Here is a 26,074-nt window from a genome sequence, read left to right on the forward strand (position 1 = left end):
GGCTCAGGGCTGGAGCTGGGGGAATTTAGTGAATAAATAGACACAGAGCATGCCGGATATTCCTGGCCAGATTTAGCATTTTTGCATGTATTAAAAACGTATATTGACGTATATTGTAAACTAAGTAATATATATATATATATATATATATATATATATATATATACACATATATATATATATATATATATATATTACTTAGTTTACAATATATATATATTACTATTACAATATATTATATATTACTTAGTTTACAAGTCAATATACGTTTTTGAGACATGCAAAAATGCTAAATCTGGCCAGGAGGTGTTTTATACACCATGGCTTACCTATTACAGTCAAGGTGCCAGCCACTTCAGCAGAGCCAAAGCTATTAGTGATTTCACAGATATAAGTTCCGCTATCTTCCAGCTGCAGATCTGTCATACTCAGTCCCGTGCTCCGTTTGCTCCAGCGGCTGTCAGAGGGCACTGGGCGGCCATCTTTAATCCAACGGGAGGCTAAGTTTGGATATCCTGAGGCAACACATGGCAGCTCTACTTTATCCCCCACGAAGACCTCATGGGATTGAAATCCATCAAGTAGAATGGGGACAGATTCTGCAGGGTCTAAGGAACAAATAAACAGAAAAATAAAAAATGACAGCTGTCATTTGCAGAAGAAGAAGAAAAGAAAAAAACAGCTAATTTAACACAGTAGCTGTTTGCACAGAATGAAAATTGCAGTACCTAAAAAATCATAAAGTGCCTTTTTATTCTTTGCCATTACTGAACCATTTTATATATACATACACTTTGTTACATACTAAATTGCTTTGCATTATGGATGCCAATTGCACAACAGAGGACAAAAATCAGACAACCATGAACCAAGTTTGGAGAGTACAGGGAACTACTATGGTAGGGTGTAGCATTTAGGAGGTGCATTGGGGTGCAATACATCATGTACCCAAAGCACATAATGTGTGTTACAGCATTGACCTACAGTGAATATGTTGGGGGGGGGGGTCATTGAGGGTAATCGTCTGACCACAGCTGTCTGGGACTGAGTGGGTGGGGGGTAATCTCAACCTATTGACCACAGTACCTTAGAAGAGTTGATTTTTTCTCATATTGTCATTGGCGGTGGGGAATTCTTTCACCTGCTGATCACAATATTTTTTTTCTTTCCACTCACCATCAAGGAATTTGCTTTTTTTTTCTCATGGTAACTGCCAATGTATTATACCTTTTGCCTTGCACTCACTTTTGCCTGGCATACTCCTGACTTTTACGCTGTGCTTAGTTCTGTGTTCTATTCCTGACCCTTGCTTTTTATGGTATGCTGTACATTACATACAACTAACTGCTACACTGCATATTTTGTGAATTGTGTTATAAAGTCCTGATCACTGCATTCTGTAAACTAAATGGTAGTACATTGCATACTCCTGTCAACTACTACTATGGAGTCCCCAACTATGTTAAGTTTGAAGTTCTTTTTTAAAGTAGAATGCACTTAACATGAGTATATGTATCATGTAGTAAGTATGCTTTAAAGCTCTAACCTGATACTATGAGACGTGCTCCATTGCTTTGACGTGTCTCTCCACTATAGCGATGTCTGGTGATACATCGATATGTCGACAATGCATCCTCCTTCTGTACATCCAGGATATAAAGGGCACCTGATGGTGAGGTGACAAATCTCCCCTCTATAAGAAGAAAAAACATATAATAATGTAAATATTTGTAAAATGGAAACAAAAAGATAGCTTGTACAAGTGCAGTAAAGTCCAAAAAAATATATGAAATAAAAAAGAACACAAATCTGCATGAAAATATGGAATATTCTAGAAAAAAAGAATCAAGAAGTAAATGTATAGAATGACAGATTTTCTGCTCATTCTTCAAATTGTCACTTTTTTCCACCCTTTTGCCAGTGTCAACACCAAAAGTGTAAAAGCTATCACCTACATAGCTTCTTGTCACATAGTCACCCTTTGCTAACCTTTTTATAGTACAGTTTGGCTGCTTCAGTATGAAGGAAGCGAGCGCTGTGTGCAGCATGCTGTCTTTATGTTATGTACTGTGTGCAATCTGTGCATCGCTATATATAGCACAAACCAACCAAATGCTGCTTATGGTACAATTCAGATATAAATATCTGTTATTAACAAACTAGTTCTGACATTTAAAAAAATGCACAGTATAAAAATAGCAACAAATATAAATTATGTTGTAAATGTAAAGCCTTTACTTAATAGCCTCAAAAAAGGAAAGGAGAATAATTCTAAGAAGATGGAGACACTTTAAAAAAAGGACTAAGGGCCATTTTAGACCGGTGGTTCATTACGGCGTTCTGTCGCAGTCTCAACAGCTCCCATTAGTTGTAAGTTACTAATTAATTCAGTAAACTTTAAACCTGTTAATTCAGACTTTCATAGATGCAAATATCTATGTTCCCTTTGCTTCCCTACAATTCCTTTCATTGTATAAGGAAAGGCCAATGCTGATTGGCTCAGTGCTGTCACATGTTACAGGAGGGACTGGGTATTTACTACAATTCCTGGTACTGAAAGCAGTGATAGAATCAAAGAAAAGCTATAAATAAACTCTTGGGAATGGAGAAGTTAAAGCAGCCTGATACTTTCTTTGCCTTAAATAAGAAAATATAGATTTGCTTTAAGGGCTGGATGTAATAATGTATTCTTACATAGTCTGCCTGTAATGAAAGTAAAACCCGCCCCGAGACCCTGAGTCTGACTGATGCTATGGGGGACTAACTAGTTCTTATGCCCTTGGATTTATTATGGTCTTTGTTGGATAACATGTGCACAGTAGGTAGAGTAAAAAAAACACAAAAATAAATTTATTAAGATATTCAGGATTATAAAACTGGTATAAATCAGGTTTTTAGCATAGTTGAACAAGAGTAACATTTTGTTTCTTTTATTCTTCTTCTGTAAGTGTAAATTAGTATCCCTTCTTCATTTCCTTTGGGCTGGTTCTTATGCACTGAGCTGCAGTATCGCAAACTGCAGGCTAGAAGTGACATTTCAGGTGTTATTATCTCACATGATAATAATGTTTTATTTCAGGCATATTAACCAAATACAGCTACACTGAAGTCAAAGCAATTGAAATACATAGTTTTAACAATTATCATTTCCATATGCCTATGCACACTTTTCTGTTATAGGTCTAAATAGGACTGTGCTGTTTGAAGAGATACCAGACGGATTAAGGGCCATTTCAGACCTGCGGCTGACCAGCTGTGGTCCCAACCACTCCTATTCAACTGAATGGGAGCTGTTAAAAACTATTTTGTGAATGCATTTGAATGTGGTTCCGGTGGATGGCCGTGCAGTTCTTGAAAGTCACTTTTGGCTGTACAGTTGTTTCATCACTGGCGGAATAACCCAACAGGAACTGCAAGGGCAACATGTGCAAACACAGCCTGCAGTGGAGTTTGCCACTATTGGACACAAAGCAACAGCTTCCTATGTGCCTGTGAGCAGCTAGCTAACCACACAGTTTTCCACAGCAAATGTGAAACGGACCTAAGTTGTCTTTTACACTCCATATTCCAACAAACCCTTTCAGACACACACACTCTTTTTGCAGAACTACCAGTTGGCATGAGGTCACCTGATGAGATTTGCATTCATTAATCAGACAACACTACTGCATGACGCCTTGGGGCCATGAAACCAGGGTTCCATTGAACTCTAAGGTTCCTCCAAAGTTTGCTAGGGATTCTTTGAGCAACGAGCAAGTTGTGCTTCTCAGGTGAATTGCTACAGACACCATGATGTGCAAGGCTGTACGGTTGGCATTTTTCCCACTGGACAGCAATTCTGGAGGCATTCTTCCCATTGACCACTGCACTGATGTAAAATGAGCTGTGGATTTGTCAAGGTTACCTTAGGACCTGAAAGTTAGTTCCCATCTGTTAAGAGGGTTGAGGAAGTTCAGGATGCACATTTTCACTAAGTGTAAGTAGTATTTTAAAGTACTCCAAGAAAAAATCCCTTAAAAGTCAAATAGCTAAAACAAACCTAAAATAACAAAGGAGAGTGCCTTAAGCATTTTTTTAAACTGCTCAGTAACCCCTGTGTTGTCCATAGTTAATCCTAAAGTACCCCCCCCCCCCCCCACACACACGTTTTAGGATACATTCAAACTGTTTTATTAATTTCAGATTATTGTAAGTGTTTATAATGAAAATCTCATTTTCACCATAAACAGGTTTGGTGTCCTAATAAACAACAAAAATGTACATTTTAAAAATCATCATTGGTCAACTTGGAAAACGTGTATATTTTTTCTATTTTCTCACTTTCTTTTTTTCTCAATCTATACAAAAAATAAATTTCTGGAAGGCGCTATCACAAAAGCAATGGTTAAAGGCTCACAACACCTGAAATTGGCTCTGGAGCCTAACTGACTAGGCATTGTATTTCTCTTTTCTGTGTGATTCATGATGTGTTTTCACTAGGTTAACAATCCTTCTTCAAGTGTTAAGATCATATTAGCCTTTCACCTGATAGACCCACAGTGCTTCTGTTATATATAGGATTCTAAAAACGCCTAAATACATTTACTAAACACATTACTTAACAACAAAATGCAGTGTTCTAATAGTCCTGACTAAACTGACCCTTTAATAAATATACTAAAATTAATAGCCCTTTGCGCACAGTGGAATCCAGAGATACAGTACACTGCTCAAACCTAGTAGGATGTTCAGAATATTTCCATAAACCAAAAATGTTCATGTATAAAAAATACTTTCATGTGATTTTTTTACTTATATGTTTTATAAACACTAACAATCCAGAAAGCAGGTGCTACATTGACAAGCGACAGTTTAATGAATTAGCAGTGACAATTCTCATAACCATGTCTCCTTTTTTTATCCTTCTACATGAGAGTGGCAACTCTCCTCTGACTTCAGGAGCAGTGCAGCATTGTTGCCTCCCCATCACAGAAAGCTGCATTAGGCAGACTTCACGCACAGGATAACCTAGTTCTGAAGGGACTTTGCAGGGAGATTACAAAAACTGTATGTGCATATGCATTTATAATTATCTTTTATACTTAAGTAAAAACCAGCATTCTTGCCCTGAAAATGCCATTAGAAAAATAGACTCATTTTACTTTCAAGTCACACTACTAGATGGTGCGTTGGGCTGCAAAATTTGTAACAAACTCTTCCCATCTCATGCATTGGGCCTGATTTAATAAAAATCCCTTTAACTGGAGAAGAAAGTCTATCATGGGTGAACCTGAGTGATCCAACAAACCTCAAATGGATTTTCTAAAAACATTTGCAATTATTTGGAAAGCATTTTCAATCCTGGAACAGATCTATTCCAGGTTTGCTGGATCACACAGGTTCACCCATACAAGTCTGATATATCTAATCTTGGAGAGCTTTGATAAATCAGGTCCATTATTAGAGTTTGTTACCCACTTTACATGGGGACACACCAACAATGCACAAAAGATCATTTAAGAGTAGTTGACCCGTTATAACCAACTCAAAGGTATGGAATACTTTAACCTGAAACCAGGTTCCGCCTTTTCAAAAAAAGTTTAGAAATTAGACACCATATATGTATTTATTCACATTCATATTACCATATATGTATTTCTACATACTCCTATTGACATATTTCTATTGATTGCTGTTTTGAATTTGGTTTATGTTCAAGTAAAAACTAGGTGCTGCAGTTATATTCTTTTATTGAAGGCCTGGGAAATTAGAATTCAATATTGTTTATTAATACATTCACATACAAAAAACGTTAATTAGCTGAAGCTATGTTCACCTTGCATATCTAGCCATAAGCAAGGAAAAGAAAAAAATCTTCTTGGACATGATTGGATGATTGACGTTAATACAGCTTTATCTTGTTCACTAAGCAAATGAACATTTACTGTACTAAGTCAACGTTAAATCAGATGAGAATCACCATCAGTGAAATAGAATTTGCATAGATGTGCTTCCCTTCTTTATACTTATTACATCAGGACAATTGTGATAATAATTTGTTTTCCATTTTTAAGATTTTCCTTTTCTCTTTTCCTTACATGTGTCTAAATGGTTATACTTCCTTCTCCTCTGAGCTGGACACATTATGATAATCATTTTGTCATCTCCTGTGTGTTACAGTGACTCTCACAATGGTTGCACCATAACAGTGATGAGTGTTTGAGCAGCTTGTGAAAGAAAAGAGATTAATGAGCAAAGTCATTGAAAGTTCAACAATATCCCTGGCTGTCACTTGGATTTGTTGGAGTAAAAAAAAAATAATAATACCAAACTGATAAGGGTATGAATTATAGTCTGCTCACTTTTTTCCCAACAGTATTTATTATGATTGACTGACTTTATACATTGTAATTTATCACCCAGTGCAAATACATATATATATTTAGTGCAAAAGTAAGTTGTATGTCCTAAAAACTGTATAATACTGGGTCCATAATTCTATATACAAAAACATGATACTTATAAGCAAATATAGATAGATACTGTAGATAGATAGATAGATAGATAGATAGATAGATAGATAGATAGAAGGATTGATAGAAGGATTGATAGATAGATAGATAGAGTTTGTTAGGTTTTGTAGATAATTTATTAATATTATGCTACTATATATAATAATGCTGCTGCCGGGGACATATGATATTCTGCTACTGTATATTATAATGCCTCTAATTGGGGGTTATTTTACTATGCCGATAATAAAATGTCCCTTGTTGACTTTGTTGATATTATAAAAAAATCCAGTTGTGAGGTATATTACTATGCTGATTTTCTACTACCTTAGTTGAGGAATTTGTTATTTTGCTGATATTATAAACTCCCCTAGTTGGGGTGATATAGTACAATGATAATATTATTATGGCCCTAATTGGTGGTATATTACTATACTGATTATATAATGCCTCTAGTTGAAGGTATATTACTATGGTGATGTCATACTGCCTGTAGTTGAGGGATTTATTATATAATGAATATATAATGTCTCTGGTTGGGGTATATTACTATGATGATATCATACTACCCCTTGATGGGGGATCTATTGCTATACTGATAATGTAATTCTGCTGGCTGTAGAGGTATATCACTGTGCTTCTATATACTGCAATGTTGTTGGTTGGGGGACAAACTTATATAGTTTTGTATATTGTAATTTTTGTGTATTGTAATGGTGCTAGAAATAGAGGATATATATTATTATGCTATGTACAAAAGCACTTATTTACAGTATACAGCACCGTAATATACAACTTTCTGTCCAGTACTTTTTGGACCTAATATATCAAGTTGTGCACAAGTGCCATACTATGACAAGTGTCAAGGTTTAATATATCAAAGAGGGAAATATTTTAATCATTAACATCTCTTAAATTGTACAATATTAGCACTTTACTCACAAATATTTTACAATCAATTGAAAAATTTACTGGTTTGGCTTGTTAGCTGTAACGTGTAAGTAATCAAATTCTTTGCATAGGTAAAAATCCCAGCATGCCCCCCATACAGAGACTGACAGATAGATATATACAGTGTATACTTAGTAGATGATAGAATGCAGAATAGCCACAAACATTTAGAGAAAAAATGAATGTCCTCCATTATAATTCAAAACCATTCTCATCGGCAAGTTTATTTTAAAGAAATTATATTGTATCACTATTAAATGTGACTTTTTATGATATATATATATATATATATATATATATACATATATTATACTTTTATTTATTTTATATATATTTGTAGCATTATTTAGGAGCAATCAACTCTACTAGCTATTGAGCATAATTCCCCTTTAAATGTTGGCTTGTGCTCTTCCCTGGCTTGATCCAAAAACCAAATAACAAGCTTGTTCTTTTAAGAATGTATAATGCTTTTACGCCACAGTAGCTCTATTCAGAACATTAAAGCACACATTCACACTTTTCTGAAGTGTATGTGATATTATTATAGCAGCTAATCCATAACACATACAGCTAATCGATCAGCAACAGTTAAAATAAAGTGAGAGGTGAAGGCAGCAGAGAAGCAGGAGGGGGACACCGGCTCATTACTTGGACGAAGGATGAAGTGAGCAAGGGGAGGAGGGAGGGCCTTTCCATAGTTCAGGTTAATGTGCATTTCATAGAACCCTGGCGGCCAATCAGGATCGATCGGCATTTGTCAAACTGAACTTGGGATTCCCCAAGCAGTACTTAGCCTGGGTATACACTAGAGGAGGTAGAGAAAAGAGATATGAATAGAAAAACTAAATGAAATGGAGAGGTAGAATTAATGTATTAATACACAGATTAATTCTTTACACTGAGAATAAATGCAAGCTTGTACAGCACTGAGCTCCCAGTAAAAAGCTGTTCTGGATTTTATTTTAGGTTCAAAAGAATTCCAGCTTATGCTCAATATTTAGCATTAGTGATGACAGCTATTAAAAAATATTTAGTGGATTTGTCACACTGCTATTACTTTTAGGTACAGAATCCTGTTTATAAATAAAGTTTGTTGATTGATTGTTGCCGGAAATAAACAATATGTGTTGGGTGAATGTTGGTGAAATCCTGACATGTACAGCGCTTCTTGATATAACACCCTTGTTCATTCATCACTCACCGGAAACTATCATAAAAGACTTTCTAGTAACAATGATCTGACGTCTACATAAGTTCTAGGTACCGAAAATAGTTAAACTCGTTTAGTCATACTATCACCTACAGCCTACATCCATTCTCATCGGAAGTGTGCTGCACTTAGCTCTTCTACAAGATAAGCTTCCAATTGCTTAGTAAACAAAGTAGGATGATCTGCCTGATAGATGAATGTTTTTTTTATACTTGTGCAGCTCTCCTGCACAATAGGGTATGACCTGACCATGTAAATAGATGATATCAGAACTAACTGTATTATGAAATAGGAGGAACCATGTTTTATACATAGAAGATATTACCTTGGGACAAACTAAGATAAATTTATGGCTAATAAGCAGATGAGGGATGGAGTTTTATTGTATTCTATCTCAGATTGAATTTTTGTTATATTACCAATTTGGAGAACATAAACTTATATTGACTCTTGCCGAGTAACAAGAAAAGAGTATCTATCCCAAAATACATCTAAACTTTGGTTTTATGACCTCAAACAAGTCTAAGACTGCAATTGTTTCAGTTTGTAAGTAACTTAATATCTGATTTTATCACTTCAAAAAAGTATTAGTAAGAGATATCACATTGACATAAGAACACAATGAGGGAGATTTCAATCCCAGTGTATGGGGGGGGCAAACATTCACTTTTCATTTTCAGTGAGTTTTAAGCAGAGGACAACTGTTCACAATACAGTATTCTGTGAGGCTTTTTCAGTAGAGTTAGGGGTGTTGGTAGAAAGATTAAAGACTTGTCAGCTCAGTCAAAAGCCCAATTCCAACTGAGAATTGGAGAAGAATTGCACATAGCTACTCATCAATGGTTTTTGTCCAACCTGATAGAGTTAGATGATTTTTCACAATGGAAATGAAGGAAATTGCAGGATTTATTTGTACAAAGCTTGTAAAGACATATCTAAAAAAAATCAAACCTAAATCTGCAGTTGCACCCAAAGTTGCTTCCACCAATAACTAATTCAACCAATAATTACATGATAGACTCATTTTTCCATTTCAACTTTCTCACCCCTTCAATGTAACCTTCAGTCCCATTCAAATGTCTTCATTGCATGGCCTTGACACTACACCGTGCCACAGACCTGGGAAAGGGCAGGGCTGTATAGTGAAAATCGCTGTTGTGGGGATAAATAAGTATTTACTTTTGCTGGTTACACTAAGGGGATATCATTATTAAAATTCAAGTATTCTTTAGGGTTTTGCATCTTCTCTATGGAGTATATTTTTAAAACAGTGGATTTGACATTTTCCTGAAACACTCCATGGTGGAGAAACTTCCTGGTCCATGTGTTTTGAATATTAGTGAATGCTTTATAAACAGAAACCAGGTGTTAATTCCAAAATAATGAAATTGTAAAATATAAAGAATTAGGGCTTCCTAATGCAATCTAGAGTATATGAATACCATTTTTATTCGACCTTTTATCATGTTGCAATGAATATGTTTTTACACACAACATAGCCTACAAGACTTATTATTAAAAATATTTTAAAAATTGAATTTTAAAAGCTGCAAAATAAGCCACGATAAAAGAGACTATTACTAATAAAATGATGAGGTTTCTAAACTTTAACTAGATTTGTGTGCACTACTGCATACCTATAAAGTTCTTAGACACTATAGAAACCAGGGCCAGGCCAAGACCTAGGTAGATGAACCAGCCGCTTTGAGTGTTTTAATAAGAGAAGGGTTCAAAATAGGGCTGGAACTCCACGCTTTGGCCTTCACTGCAAAAAGTGGTCCCATTACAATACTTTCTCTAATTCTCTTCCAATAAAAAGTTTTGGGGTTTCTCGCACGTTCAGTTCCAACCTGTTGACAATGGTCAATTATCTTATTTAGATATGATAGAACACCATTTCTTACTCTATTCAAACCTAATAAGTTGGCTTTAGACACACTTTAAGTTTAGATTCTATAACTGTCTGCCATGAGAAAAGTAGAATATGAATAACTTGCTCTATCACGGTATTGGAGAGTAAAGATTTGGAAATACAATTCCACAATTTAGTTCAATTGGATAAGGGTCCACACACAACCCAACACTCCCTCTCATGTGTTTCACTTAGCTTAACCACAGCGATGACTCCAAGGTTAAGCTCTGAATGAGTAAAACATATCGGTAAGAAATAGGTAAGTTGTTAATGGGCCCTTGGCAATTTCATAGGAGATCCAAAACAGAACTAAAGGTTATGTAATGTATTAGGTTGTAATAGTTGTAATAGACAAAAGGCTTTTAGTGTAAGCATATATCATATACATGGAAGCCTCTTTTATACACAGTAAATATTTTTCGAAGATAGTAAGCTATTTGTGAGATCCTGGTTCTATTATAAGACTGATATTGTAAATTTTTGTTGTTCTAATAATTGCATACAGGAAATTCATGTGGTTAACACAGTGATGATGGTGTTAGCATTTAGTATATGAAATCATTTTTCAATTTGACATGTCTTGAATGCAGCAAACGTGACAGGTGTTGAGGCAAACCATACCTCTGCCAAGGGAGCTTGGGCAGTTGCAGCAACCCTGGTGGTGTTATAGTTTGACCCAATCCCAGTAAGTTTCAGTTTCGCTAGACAAGCAAGATTTGCATGTAAATGTGGAAAAATATAAATAAACATTCATAAATTAGTAAAGGGAATTCATATGATAAATATAACCATTACATTACAGTTTTTAAAATACAATATATTTAGAATATTTTTTTCAGCTTTTTTTTCCTTTTACCTGGACACTATTAATGCCTTTTCAGAAGTTTAGCATGACCGGAGTCCAGCACCCGGGAGGTTCGCACTTTGATACTTGTCGCCATGAGAGGGGTTAAGAGAACACACTCTTTTCACCACTTTTACTACAAGGTTTTATTTCTAATTAAGCTGTAATCAGAGAGGGAAGACAACCAGGTTTTGCAACAAATGACTCGTACACACTCTGTAGATTGGGTCCCTACTCGGCCACGCTGCAAGAGCATTCTCCCTGAAATTCATTAGACATGCATGAGAGGGGCCTTATGAATAGAATTGCATTTAAATGGATTTTCTGAGAGAAGAGCAGCGAAGGGAGGGTGTGAGCGAGAAAGCAGCAGAATGTGTAGGAGGAAGAGAAGCAAATAGAGGGAAAGAGTAAGGATAGAAGAGAGAGAAAGAAAAGGTTACAAAAACACATTGTACAGGAAACAGTAACACAGATGGCTTGGATGGAGAGTTTTACACAAATATAAAAGAGTGTAAAACAAAGAAAGAAAGGGGATGGCAAACGCGGAAATGGGGAGCGATTTATAGAAAATGGAGGAAAATGGAGGAGGGATGACAGAAGTGTTGCATGCAAAAACGGAGACAGAAGGAGAGGGGGAGTAAAGTGTGAGACAGCGGAAATAAGATGAAGAACAGCAATGAAGTGATAGGGATGGAGCTAGACTAATCATCATATTAACCTATTCATAACAACTGACTTTAAAGTGGAGGAAGAGGTTTCACCCTTCCATCCAGAATCCCAAAGAGAGCTATTACAGCGCATTTCATTGCTATAGTACTGTATGCACCCGTCTCCTTTAGAAAAAATCCCAGCCAAGGAGCCGCAGCATGTTTGTTAGATGAGCTGCTATGGCTATAAATTAATTAGTCTTCCCAAGGAGGCCAAAGGAGGGAGAGAGAGAGATAGAGCACTGGCTAATACCAGACAACAACAGCCTGGGAGGGCACGGTATTAGAGGCTGAGAGGAAGGCTGCCAATCCTATCAACCAGCTACCATCTGATCAAAACAATTAAGACTTATGTAGCATACAATAAGCATAAAGTCTAGTGGAAAGAAAGAAAGGTGATAATGAAAAAATGATAAGGCGGAATATGTGTAAAACTAAAGGCATACCAGGGGTAGAACATTGTGACAGACGAGAAGAATTGGCAACTACAAAAGTAAAAGATGGAGAACAGTAAGAGAGAATTTGTAAAGCCAATAAAATAAAGAGTGAGGGGGATCTCAATAGACATCTAATAAAATTATTATGCCGGGAAAGCAAAGGGCTAAGGAATATGGATCTGAGTATGTAGAAAGAGGGAGGTAGACATGAAAATGACAAATGTACACAGATGATGGTCTTATAAAATGCAGAGAAGATATGTAATGAAGTAGGATAATGAAAATGAAAGAAATCCTGATTTATATGGATTTATACTGTTCTATAACACAGTAAACTGCTATGCCGCTCTGTATCCCTGCAGAAAAAGCTGGAGATTGCTTTCATTCACCAAGCACCTAAACGGTTAACAAATTTATAGACATATTTACATCCTCTGCAAAATGAGCAGCACCCAGGGAAGATTCGCCAATCACAGATGAGAGAGAATATGCAAGAGAATGAGTTAGAAACAGAGAATGGGAGAGACAGGGGTGGGGATGGATATATATATATATATATATATATATATATATATATATATTGGAGATAAACGGAAGTTTGTAAACATGTCAATTTGAGATTGTTGTGATTTTATTTTACAGAGCAATACATTGAAATAACTAATATTAAAGAACACAAAAACATCATGCTTATACGGGATTAATAAATGCAGGTAAATGACATATATTAAATGCTGCTTATTTCCATAGGCTGATCTGAGAAATGGTCAAGTATTGTGTATAACATCCTTTTACATGTATGGGTAAAACAACTGAAAATAAACACAGTGAGAAAAATTTGCAGCAGCATCAATTGTATAATCAATCTTCCAACATGGTAAAAATATATTTGTCCTCAAAAAAACAAAATACTCTTAGAGAAAGTGGTTAGGAAAGTTGGCAAAATAGAAGTTTATCCTGCCCTCTTAATGCTGAAACAAGTGATAAGCGGAGTATGTTATTTGTGCAATCTGTGTGGCTATACAAGGGCCCTCTGAAATGTCAGGGACCATATATAATAGATGAGGACTGGGTGGGTGCTCCTTCCTACCTGGTGTAACACTTGGCTGCACAGAAGTGGATGAAATTCCCCAGTACTCTTTTGATAAAGCAGAAATGAGGGGGTTAAAGCAGAAAGAGGGATAACGGTTTCATTTATTGGCCAGTGAGCAGACACATCCTGGTAGAGATTGGCTCCCATCTCCCGATACTTTTCCCAGCAACAAAAGGCAGCCAGCCAAATACTCCCACCAGAGTCCAGAAAATCCCAGCAAATTCTAGACCTATCTGCCCTCCCTTTAGGGGACCTTACAAAAAAGGGGAGCTACACTGGACAGTGCTTTTGGGACAGGGGAGAAGCAGACGGCTTTCTTCATAATGGCCCAACAGCAGTCCATATTTGTATGCTTTATGTGGTATTAGGCCATGAGCATACCTGCCTGCAAGGATGAGCAAAGAATGCATTTTCATGAATTCTTTGGGGAAACTGTGGAATGCAAGAAGGTTAATTGGCCTGGAATGAAGTACTCTAATAAATGCATGGGTATCTGCCATAGTGTGTGTGTACCAATGCAGAAAAATAATACTGCTCAGTGGGGAAAGAAACTTTTTAACACTCAACAAATTTAACCGGACCCCTAAATGTCGAGTCCCCTGTACTAGAAGTGTTAAGTGCAATATATTTTTTTATTATAGGAAACATAAATTGAAAACCGTACTTTTCCTGGCTAATGAAAAGAAAAAGTATTAATTTATATTTAGAAAAAATCATTGCATATTGGGCCTTTTTTTTTAAAAAAAAATGTGATCAGGCAGGTCCCTTATTGCAGACAGGACAGATGATGTGCCTTTTGTGATAGAATAACCTTACACAGGTTGGAAAAACACAGAATGAGATAGTATGGAATAGGGAATGTAGAGTTCAGGATACAGAATAAGGGAGTATAGAATATGAACATACAATGCAGGGCACAGAATGAGGTGGTGTGGTGTATGTAGATTATGGTATAGTGAACAAAATAAAATGATGGGAATAAGACTCTAGGGCAGGAGTGCCCAACAGGTGGATTGCGATCTACTGATAGATTGCAAAGGCAACGCGAGTAGATCGCGGAGCCCTGCCTTTCAAAATAAACTCTACCGCGCACAGGAGTTATTAGATCCAAGTTTTTATTGTTGGTAGATCATTTTAACTTGGTCATTTTAAAAGTAGCTATCAAGCCAAAAAAATGTGGGCATCACTGCTCTAGGGAGATATACAGTGCCGCATACAGAATAAGGCGGTGAGTAAGGTTGTTGATGTTATTAAAGACAGTACCTGATCTAATGATAAATATACTATGTTATAGGTTTGAGAAGACTTCTGGTAAAAGTTAATTATGTAAAATTTGTTCCCCTTTCTCCAGTGGTATGAGAAGAGAAATGAGTGCTGTCTAGGGATTGAAACCAGACTGAAAGGCGGAAAACATATGCCTGAACTTTGTCAAACTGTAGCTGCTGAGATACCTATAAGCAATACAAGCATATCATCAAGGTAAAAAATGAAAGAATATAGATACATTGCACAGGAATTTATCAATAGCTTGTGTACGATAGCAAGGTTTAAAAAAAACGATTAGTCCTCTAGGATAGCCCTACTTGGCTTTACGCTAAATGATGAAATTGGCATAAGATTGGGTATGGTCAACCTAACCACAAATTCACCACTTCTGCTCATCTGCTGAGTTGTAAATTATACTGCCACAAATCCCAAGTGGTATAATGGATTTACAAGTATTCCAAAAAGTGTCATTTTCAGAGGGATCTCCATGTTTTTATGGGTAGATTTGGTTGTAGACAAACAATAAATAAACATTTATGAATTGTTTTACCTGATATTTGGTGTATTACTATATTATAAAAGCAAAAAAGAACTCTAAGCGCTACTTTTCACCTTGTTGTATAAGTAAGACATAGCTTCTTTTTTTTATCAGATACCGATAGCTCTACATGCCTGGACATGAGTTAAGGGAACAGAATAATTTATGAAGGGATCTAAAGGTCCTAATCCCCTTCTCTAAATGTTTCCACCTCCTACTTCATTTCCATTCAAGCAGTGTAGAAACCTGCTAGTGATTCCTGCCAGTCCGTCCAGGGGGCATGATACTTATTACAGTTTAAAAAGCATGACAGCTTGAATCACAAGGAGCGAAGGATAGTGGGTGAAATCAAATGGCTTTCAAAGCATGTTTAGATTTGGGTATAATCTATTAGCCAAAAGAGCAAAACAAGGAAACAAGATATAATCTGAACATTTAAAAAAAGGAATATTAGGGTGGGAAACCAGACAATGATAACATAAAACTGTAATATTTATTTAAGGACATAATGCACAATATTAATAGTCTAACCAAATTGGTAGATTGGTGGGATAAAGGATAATTTCTGATTGACTGACACTTATTACCTTATACTTATTTGCATTAGTTAATGGCATACTATTTAAGTTTAATTTATTTTGTAAAGTAGAATTTTTTTTAGAATATTTTTAGTAACTTGTAGTAACTAGCCAGCACTTGCTGTTATCAGTTGCCATAGTATGCTAGAGATCACTGCTCTTTGCCCAGCATCAATAACACATGTTTATAGTACATAAACTGTGCAACATAATTTTATACCATATATAGAGTGTGTTCAGTATTTTATTTGTAACATGCTGTGTCTTTATTTCCATCTGTTCTTACATAATGCCACATTGCCTGGCTGATTTTCTCTTAGATGTTTAAAATCTGTTTTGATGACTTTGTTAAATGAATTCATGTCTGCTGCCTTGTGTTTTGCAGTTCTCTTACCTGCGTTTCTTTTTATTATTGAAATATGCCTGGTATTTGGTGTGCAATGGCAGCTTGGAAATCATTGTATAATTACATGCAGCAAATAATGACATAACCCAGTCACCTATGTGTAGGATTTGCTGCGAATCACCAAACAGACTAAACACACAATCCAGAGGAAGGTGAAGGTATGCATAAAAGTGGAAGAAGAGAGAAGAAGTAGGCAAAATAGAGCTCTGAGCAGGTTTATAAAAACACACTACGCAAAGCAGTTATCTATGTAGCTAATATTAATATCAGAATTTGACAGCAGTTCCTTTTGCAGCATTTATACTAAGAGAAGAAGGAACCTAATGTACAATAGAAGATATACAGACCAGAGAGATGACCTCAAAAGTCTATTTCTGTTCCTTAACGGTCACATGCTGTAAGCAGGGAGGTTACCTATTGTACTACTTATCAAACATAGCTTAAATACAATACATATATGTATTTAGCTATGTTTGTCTATGGGTCAGCTTAAAAGACACAGAACAAAAAGGATAAAATATCTGGCCTGCCATGGATCAAAATCGTACAGGGAACAAAATAAGGCTACTAAGAAAGTCAAAAGGAGGAAAAGAGTGAAAGACAGAAGAAAAGAGGAAAGACAAGGGGAGCGAGAGACAGATATATGGAGTGGAAAGATAATGGAAGGTTACATATTGTATTGTGTTCAGAATTTGTGCTAAGCTTCAGTCCTTGTACAAAGATTTGGTAAGGTAATGAGCCAATTACACCATGGATGAATGGGACAATACAACATGTGTTATGGCGCAGACTGCATACAGCCATGACTAGGGAGTGATACAATGTAGTTATTCCATGTGATCATTATTGTATATAAGTTGTATAAGTAATATATAGCAGGCTTTTTGTTGGTAAAACAGTAAGAAAACTGTAGACATTTATTACAAAGTATGATAAATGATGAATATTGAAGTTAAAGGGAGCGGACACGGGTTCATTTTAGTTTCCTGTTTTATTAAATCATATTTTTTATCATTTTGGCGTGAACATTAAATGTAAACATATGTCAAGCCAAACTTTTTTTTTTTAATTTGGCTAGAGTAAGGGAAAGTTTAAACTGCTCAGATGTATTTTTTTTTTGCAATCTGTGCCTCCATAGGGAGCTCTCCTTTCACTCCCTGCCTTATAGGCTCAACAAGTAAGAGGTATATTTACAATGTTAGAGAAATACTGTGACCCTGTTAGGAAGAATTAAGCTAACTTTGGGCCTGATTTATTAAAGCTCTTCAAGACTGGAGAACATACACTTTGATTAGTTAGCTTGGGTGATCCAGCAAACTTGGAATGGATCTAACTCAGGATTGAAAACATTTGCTAATAGCAAAAAACTTTTAAGAAATCAATCCATTTTAAGAATTATATTCATTGTGTAAGCAGTTGTCACTGGCTCAGGAAAGTATTAGCAGCAGTAATAATCAGACAGAGATTTTACCCTACCTCATTTTACAGAAAATAAGTATTTTGTTGCAGTTTTTGTCCCCACAAAGAGATTTTCCATTTCTTCCTGTTCCAACATAATTTCTCCAATGGGGTCACAGGCCTTAATAAAACCTGACAGAACTTCAATTCCCTTGCAGTCCGTTAAAAAACATTAGTTAAAAAAAAAAGTTTAACATAGAACATAATAATCTCCTAGATGTACAGTATTTTATAGTTTAATATTGATATTCAATGTTAATAGGCCTGAATGTACTTATTATTGATATTCTAAATATCTGTATCTCTGTTGTGCCATAATCTGTCTATTGGTGGCACACCACAAGCTCAGATTTTCTTTTCAACACCATTAGACTTTTTTTATGAAGAAAGTCAAGTTGACTCAATACAATAAAAATGGCTCAAAACTTCTACCGAAATGTAAGGTCTACATTTGTATCTTCCCTCCATCTTGTGTTGATAAAACACAGCCTTACCGACAGAGAAAAAAAAAAAAGAACATGCAATAAAAATATCTTGTTCCCAGGTTCTGAAAGGTTCCAATAATCTAAAAGTATGTTTTTTATTCATTTTAATGAATGTCATTTTGACAGCAGACGGCAGCCACATATGTTTGTTCAAAGTACACACAAATGCCCAGCATTATATGGAGACCACCAGTGAAAATATAGAGTGCCTGGCAGGTGCCCTGCAGGACAGTGGGGTTGTGGTAAGGGGTTGAATTTTGCTTCATCTGGATTCTGGATTATGCTTCCTCTCATTTTTTTTATTAGCAGTGTTATTTTGAGTGACAAACAAACTGTAATTGCAATCATTTTACTACTACAATAGCTTACAAAAACCCCACTTGGTGAATTTAACATTTTGATAAACTGGCCAATAAGACATTTTGCCGTTCTCCACATTGCTGACAGGGGCTTTAGGTAAGTATGTAATTTGCCAGTTTACCAACAGCTGACCAGAGTAACCTGTCAAACCTGCAGTTAAGTTTTCTCTTTTATTTGAAAGTAAGACTTCTTTAATATAAATACTGATAAGCCATGTGTAAAGCTGTTGTCCTGTAAGCAACTTATCATGCATGGTGTTGACTTTCAGAAACCTATTCTTTAAAATTGTTGTGGATTTGAGCCAGACCTGTTTCTGTCTGTTTTTTTCCAATTCTATCTAAGAATACATAGCAGAAGCACGGCAACCGCGATTGCTGTTGCAGCGCTGCACTATTTATTCTTAGATACACATAGAGTTTCACTATCTAAGAATACAGGGCACTAAAGGTGGTGAATGGGGACAAGTCTCCATTCATCCCCTGTAGTGCCCAGAGGTCGTAGTGGAATCTCTAAAGTCCCCACAGGTGTAGCCGCCATTTCCGGAAAAATTGCGATTCGTTACCACGAATCACGAGGAAATTCGGAGCGAATCAAATTTTTCCTGAAATTCGGATCAAATTCATCTTCGTCAGCTTCGATTCGCTCATCTCTAGTTATAATTATCTGGCTTCCTTAGGCAACTGTTTTTTTGTTTGCAGTTTTGAGAACCATAAAAGACATACAGTGATATATTGTTCAGCATTGCTTTTATACTGACAGATAGTTCATAAGTAACAAATAAAGGTTAGGAATTCTTTACACCAATAAACCTAATCGCTAAAAAAATTTAAGTTGCTAACATATTATTTGTTTCCTAAAAGGGTCATTTGAGGGTATTTTTTTCAGTTTTTGGAAACTTTGGAATTTTATTTTGAAACCTTTGGGAATTTGCCATTTAGATTTATATCAGTTTACATTTTTAGTGGAATTAATATACTTTTTTTTCAATAAAAACTAGAAAATAGGTGGCAATCTTAAAAATTTAGCAGGTACAAATTTAGCGGGTACAAAGGACATTGCCCTTTAATATAATTGCAAGGTCCAATGTGTATCTTCATCAGTTCCTTCTTTAAATTGTATTACTGATATTGGTGTTAGAATCTTGTTGGACATTTTAAAGGTAAACCCTTACCTTTACTGATGGTAAAATCAAATTTCTTACATGCAGACATGAACATAATTGAGGAGATTAAATTTATTACCAATAAATATGTCAAGGTATGCAAGAAAAGTCAATGGTGCAGATGTTGTGCTGCAATTGACACCAAAATGTGACCCTGCCCAGGTGTTGACAGCTAGCAAAGAGAACAAGACTGGAACAAAGAACCAAATCATTAACCAAAGGTACGGTCAGGATAGGCTGGAGGTCTGGGCTAATAAAATAGAATAGAAGATAAAAAGAATGGAAGAACAAACAGATAAATAAGGCAAGCAGTATGAAGAATAAAGAAACTCAAAACATTTGTAATCAGGGGTAAGAAGATAGTAGGTGATATCCAAAAAGTACCCAATTACTAGACAGAAACAAGTGCTAGGTACCTGCCAATTATTATATCAGGATACAGACTCCTTTAATCAGACATTTTAAAAGTTCACAGATTTAACCTGTACTGGATGAAACCATGTATGCAGAATACCCATTCTTTAATACTAAATATCGTACAATAAAAAGGCCACAAATGTGCTTGGACACAGCAGCTTTAAACATTTAAACAAGACTGAAGAATGCAACAGGTAATAAAAGAATACTTAACGCCTCAACGTGGTGTTCCCATCAGCTAGAGTCACCAAAATACAACTAACTAGTAAAACTTCCCTGGCATGAGTACAATCGTTTTACAATAGTTTTGGGCCTATCAGTTACTATCTGGAAGTTGGTTTTGATATAGAATCATCAGGCAGGGGTTGGAACAAGGATAAATTTTCAAATGAAACAATATTGGTAATGTATGGCACTTCATGGTGTCTATTATTTGGCAGTTCTTTGAGCTTTGCCCTTTTTTCCCACTAAAGGTACTCTGTAAGCTTTCACTTACTATTAGTGAATTTTCCTCCTAACAACATGTGCTTTTGCTAAGTGAATTTCATTAATGACTTATTTGTGGAAATCACAAACTCAAGTGCTTTTTGGTTTGGCATTTTTACTGCATACGGGAGTTATAATGTGCCTCCACAAAAAGAAAAAGTAAACAACTTTCTATTTAAAACGTAGCCAGAATTTTATTTGGGGGAAGGGGAAAATAGGACTGAGATATGTTTATTGGTAGCATGATGTGCTTTACCAGCCCACTAAAAATGAAAACACTGCCTAAAATCGAAGCTATAGTTCTACAAGTATTGTTAGCCAGCAGGAATTTTATTGAAGAAGGTACATTGTCTGTCCTTTTTTTTTTAGATACACAAAGCTGCACATGCATACATACTGAACAGGCAAGTTGGTTTATTTTATTGCAGAAGGGACAGCACTTATCCGCATGTTACCTGCATGTTACGTTATGTTTTGATTTAACAAAATGATCTATAACACACAAAAGTGTGCTTTCATGTGCATGCATTACTGCAATAGATAGTCCCTAACAAGGTATAAGGGCTGCAACTGGCTGCTGCATCAGCTTGTAGAACTGTCTACTAGTTGATCAGTAAGCAGCTAGGTTAGTTTGCATGGCAGAACATTTTGGATGGGTTTGAACATGCAAGCCTATTGTTACCCCATTATCTTAATGTTTAATAATTTTCACAATTTACCAAATTAGTTTAACATTTTCCCACATCCCATATAGTAGTAGAACTCTCCTCTTTCTGTGTTATGAGTAGGGATTAGCGGGCTTTTAAAACTCGATCTAACAGCGAATTAAGCCGTTCTCCGTTACCGAAATTGTAAGCAAGAATGGCTGGTGTAAATTTGGTTACTGGTTACTTGTAAAACTGGTTACAAGTTTCCCCATTCAAAAACTCTAGTGCTCTCTGATTGGCAGAGGAAAGCTTTTGAATGGGGATACTTGTTCCCATTTAACCTCTAGTGCCAGGGATGGCAAACAGGATTCCCAGGGCTGAAAGAATGATTTCAGCTTTGAAAATCCATTGCAATCCCAGAGAACTAGAGGTTAATTAACCTCCAGTGCCCCGGGGATTGCAGTGGAATTGCAGGAGAACTCTCAATGGAGTTTCTCCATTGAGAGTTCTTCTGCAGTTCTGCTGTGATCCCCGGGCACTAGAGGTTAAGATCCCTGAGCACTAGAGGGATATTACCCTCACAAACAAGAGGATTCCCAGAGAATCCTGTGAATCCCCTGTTAATCCTCCTGTTATAATTTCCTCGATCTTCTGATGGTATCGCAAATTCGGTTTGCCGAAATTGCGGGGAACCATCGGAAGTTCGAGGTGAGGTAATATATATAGGCAAAGTCCTTTTCTGAGTCTTTGAAAAACATAACTTATTAGGTGTACTGCTACCTGTTAGAGAAATACTATAAATGTGTGTGGATTCTGGCCCTAAAGAATGGAGTTGAACAGCCCTGTTCTAAGCAGTTGACCTTACTTAAAGTGAAACTGATGGTTTCAATATATGAAGATTGCATTTTAAAGTTGCTTCCACCTCTGATCCCTGGATACTAAGAATTTGCCAGTGCCCTGCAGAAATAAAAATAGTATATCCATCAGTCGATCCACGTGTTAGCTAACCCCTTGCCAGAGTCTTTTTTTGCCGTCCTTACACAAGACAAAATCCAATTACCAGACTCTACATGTAAGCCGAGCTAGCAAAATAATTAAAGCAGACATTGGATTTATGAAATAGAACCTGTGACTCTGGTCACTGGGATAGTAATTTGGTTATAAGTAGCAAGCACTGACAGATTAGGTTGGGGACGATATGTGAAACACAGAGGGGTAAGAAATTAGGAAATCTTCCAAGCAAATTATGCGTGTGGGTTGCTTTTCTTTGCTATACTTATTTATTCATATTCCGTCTCCATTGTTTTTTTTCTGTGTTTTCATTTTCACATATTTATGTAAACAGCTTCCATTTCACCTCAGTAACATCATCACCATTGACCCAATTTCCCCAGAACTGCCAAAGGGGTTATCTGCATTACTTGGGAATGTATCCAGTCTTGAATAAAATCATTTTAGAATGGAAAAATTGTAAATAATCAGGCCTTTGTAAATAAACAGGACTTTTTTTTGTTGTATTTGACCTTTGTTAAAACAACCTTCATACTTGTTATTTTTTCAATTAATCATTTTAATGGGTTGCCTATTGTGGTGGTTACAGTTGGCAACTATACATATAAGTAGGGTACTGGCACTACCAATTATTTAGGAGCATCTGATTAAATTCCCCTTAGTTATCCTTAAAGTGATCTTTAGTTGATGGCCTTTAGCAAAACAGCATGGCTGTAAAAATGCAAAACTATGAATGGTGTGAGAAGCGCTTTCTTGCTTCATTCCAAAACAAGACAGAATTGTGACATTGGAAATGTCAATTTGTTTATTCTGTGTTATAAATATATTTGTTCATTATATATGTGATCTATGTTTTGTACTTTTCAGTGCTGCACAAGGATGTTGCATTACTGCTTCTTTTCACTAATATCTTATCCAAACATTTGCTAATTGATAGGATAATCAGAGTAAGCTACTGAAAGCCCCATCTAGTGGGGACAAACCCCTTTATTTAGTACAAAAAGAAAGCATTGAAAAATGAGTAGGTCGCATCAGAAATTATTTTTATCATATGCTCTACAATAAAATTTTATACATATACACTCTTAGAAAGCACACTATATGTTACCGTCAAACGAATATTCAAGGAAAAATATACTTATTTCTATTTCATTGTGTGATAATTTGCATGCTTGTGATAATTTCTTTAAATGACTAATGCAGGAATATGTGTACAATGAAGAATGTCACTAACAGCTTTAGAAACTGTTCTAAATAAAATTGTTCAGGTTCACTAAAGTAGCTAATCAGTTTCCTACTGATACTTTAATAGTTGTAGTTTGTAAATGAATTAATGAAATCTAGTTGCTATGGATAACTAGAATATGCTTCATATATGTATAACATGGGCCGTGTTGATCTTATACAAGTCTTTAGGAATGTAAATACCATATAACAAAGTTCAAATGCAGTTCCAAAGAAAATCAACCACAGGTTAAATGTACCTGTCAATTAATTCCTTTTGAACATACTACATTATGCTGTTCTGCATTGCATTGGGTTGGGTTCACAAACCTATGGGTTCTAAGTTTATGATGATGATACACAGGGGATTAGTGACTGCAATTCAAGGTGAAGCCATAATCATCCATTGGTGCAGGTGTGTGTTGTCATCAGTACAGAGATGGACACTGGCACAGTTGGCGATTCATGTTTGCTTGGTGGGAGTTGAGTAGCTTACTTTTATGTTTGCAAGTAATCATTACATTTTCTCAGTAAAGTCTGACCACATCCAGTGATGTTATGACAACTTTCCCTTCTTACTTGGCGGGGCAGGCTTTCTTCGCCAACTACGCAGCACTCAATTTGATGTTCATACCTGGGGTTGTTTGAGCCTGGGTGATGATGTGCCCCCAGGGTGGGGGTACAAGAACAGGATTGGCTCACAGGTAATGGGCACAATGAGGCTGTCCTTCTGCCCAAAGATGAATGGCAGTATTGCCTGGGTGATGATGTGTCCCCAGGGTGGGTGTACAAGAACAGGATTGGCTCACAGGTAATGGGCACAATGAGGCTGTCCTTCTGCCCAAAGATGACTGGCAGTATTAGTTTAAAGTCCAGGAAAAGCATGGTCACATGATCTTTATGCGGCTGGTTAGAAGACCGAATGTGTAAAATGAGCTTGAGGTTGTACATAAATTATAAAAAAGGAGCCGTGCCTTAGACGGATCACAGATACCATGTACCTGGAGTATCAATGTCACATGTATTTACCACCTGTCACCAGCCTTTTCAATAATGCAGCAGTAAAGGTAATATGCAGGTTTTATTGGGATCATCTTGCTCAATAATGCCCTCTACACCATACAGACAACACATTTGCCTTGCCAACAGGGACCTCCCTCTGCCGCAGATAACATAGCCAGTGTGTACTGTACCTCATCAGTCACCATCCCCCATGTACCTCTATCTTTCTACAGCTTTCTCCCCCTGCAGTCACCCCCTCCTGATCTCACTCTATCATTCTAGATGATGCCCATGTTCAGAAAATGCCATCTGTTCAGGCACAGATGCACAATGCAAGAGCTGCCAAGCAGAACAGAGCGCAGCTCCTGACCAGTGCCCGACATACACCGTGCTGACACTGGCAATGCAGAAGACGATGCAATGCTCTGCAGGTTTTTGTATGATTGACACACAATACTAAACACCATAGACTTGTCGTTACACTGTTATGTCTAACACTGACCCTCCCATGTAACACAATCTGTAAATATAAATATTGACTTTACTAAATATTGCAGAATCAAGCCTTATTTATTCAGTACATGTTCATCCTACTGTTGAAGAGCTATCAGATTTTGTTGGTGTACACTTTAAAGAATAAAAAGAACAAAAAAACACAATGATGTGTTAAGCTTTACTGATTTGCAGATCATGTTTGGCAGAAACTTTAAAACTGACACAATCCTAAAATCAATGAAAGAAGGATAAGTATACGTTTAGAACAAACAAAGGTTTATCTTGGAAATGAACCAGTATCAATGTTACTGAGAAGCAAGCATACTAGTCAGTTCTCCACAGCTTTTCATGGCTGTATACGTCCTGTATTCAGCATGTAAGTGAGAAAAACATGCCAATGTTGGGCTCCTAACACTCTCCTGAAGCCACCAGCGCTGGCTGGCACAGACTCCATTTATGCCCCCCTGCTATGCGGTGAGTGAGGAATGGATTATACTGCATGGAAATTTCTGAATATGTACAGCGAGGATGAAAGGCTCTGTAAAAGGATAATACTGTGATTGTTCTGGGAATCACTGTATATCCCCTGTGTTATAATACACAGGACATTTTGAGTGAATCTTACTAGAGACACGTTACCAGTGATAGGTTTCAAAATATAAAATATTTATACAGAAGTAAAACGCTTCTTCTTGTAGTCTATTCATTAGACGTGAGTCCTATGCATTCAGTAGTATCACCTACATGTATAAGTAGAACTACTGGTGCCGAGCTTTATTAATATTGACGTGGTTCTAATTCAGGTGTCAAACAAAAATGGTCAGTAGGTTATTTTGGATCAGAATACTAAAAAATACCGTATAATTGTTCCTAACACTAGACTAAAATCAAGTC

General features: G+C 36.4%; 1 protein-coding gene across 3 annotated transcripts in view; it reads right to left on the bottom strand.

The window, feature by feature from the left end:
- Window positions 1–26,074, bottom strand: part of DSCAML1 (DS cell adhesion molecule like 1) — a 177,916-nt gene that overhangs the window by 57,786 nt on the left and 94,056 nt on the right. For all 3 annotated transcript variants that reach the window (XM_072425491.1, XM_072425490.1, XM_072425492.1), the window contains exons 4-5: window positions 1,547–1,693; window positions 330–608 (exon numbers count right to left, since the gene is read on the bottom strand). In XM_072425491.1, coding sequence (XP_072281592.1) covers window positions 330–608; window positions 1,547–1,693 — 426 coding nt within the window. The remainder of the gene's footprint in view (window positions 1–329; window positions 609–1,546; window positions 1,694–26,074) is intronic.

The sequence above is a fragment of the Pyxicephalus adspersus genome, chromosome 11 (assembly GCF_032062135.1).
Source record: "Pyxicephalus adspersus chromosome 11, UCB_Pads_2.0, whole genome shotgun sequence".
Classification (NCBI taxonomy): domain Eukaryota; kingdom Metazoa; phylum Chordata; class Amphibia; order Anura; family Pyxicephalidae; genus Pyxicephalus; species Pyxicephalus adspersus.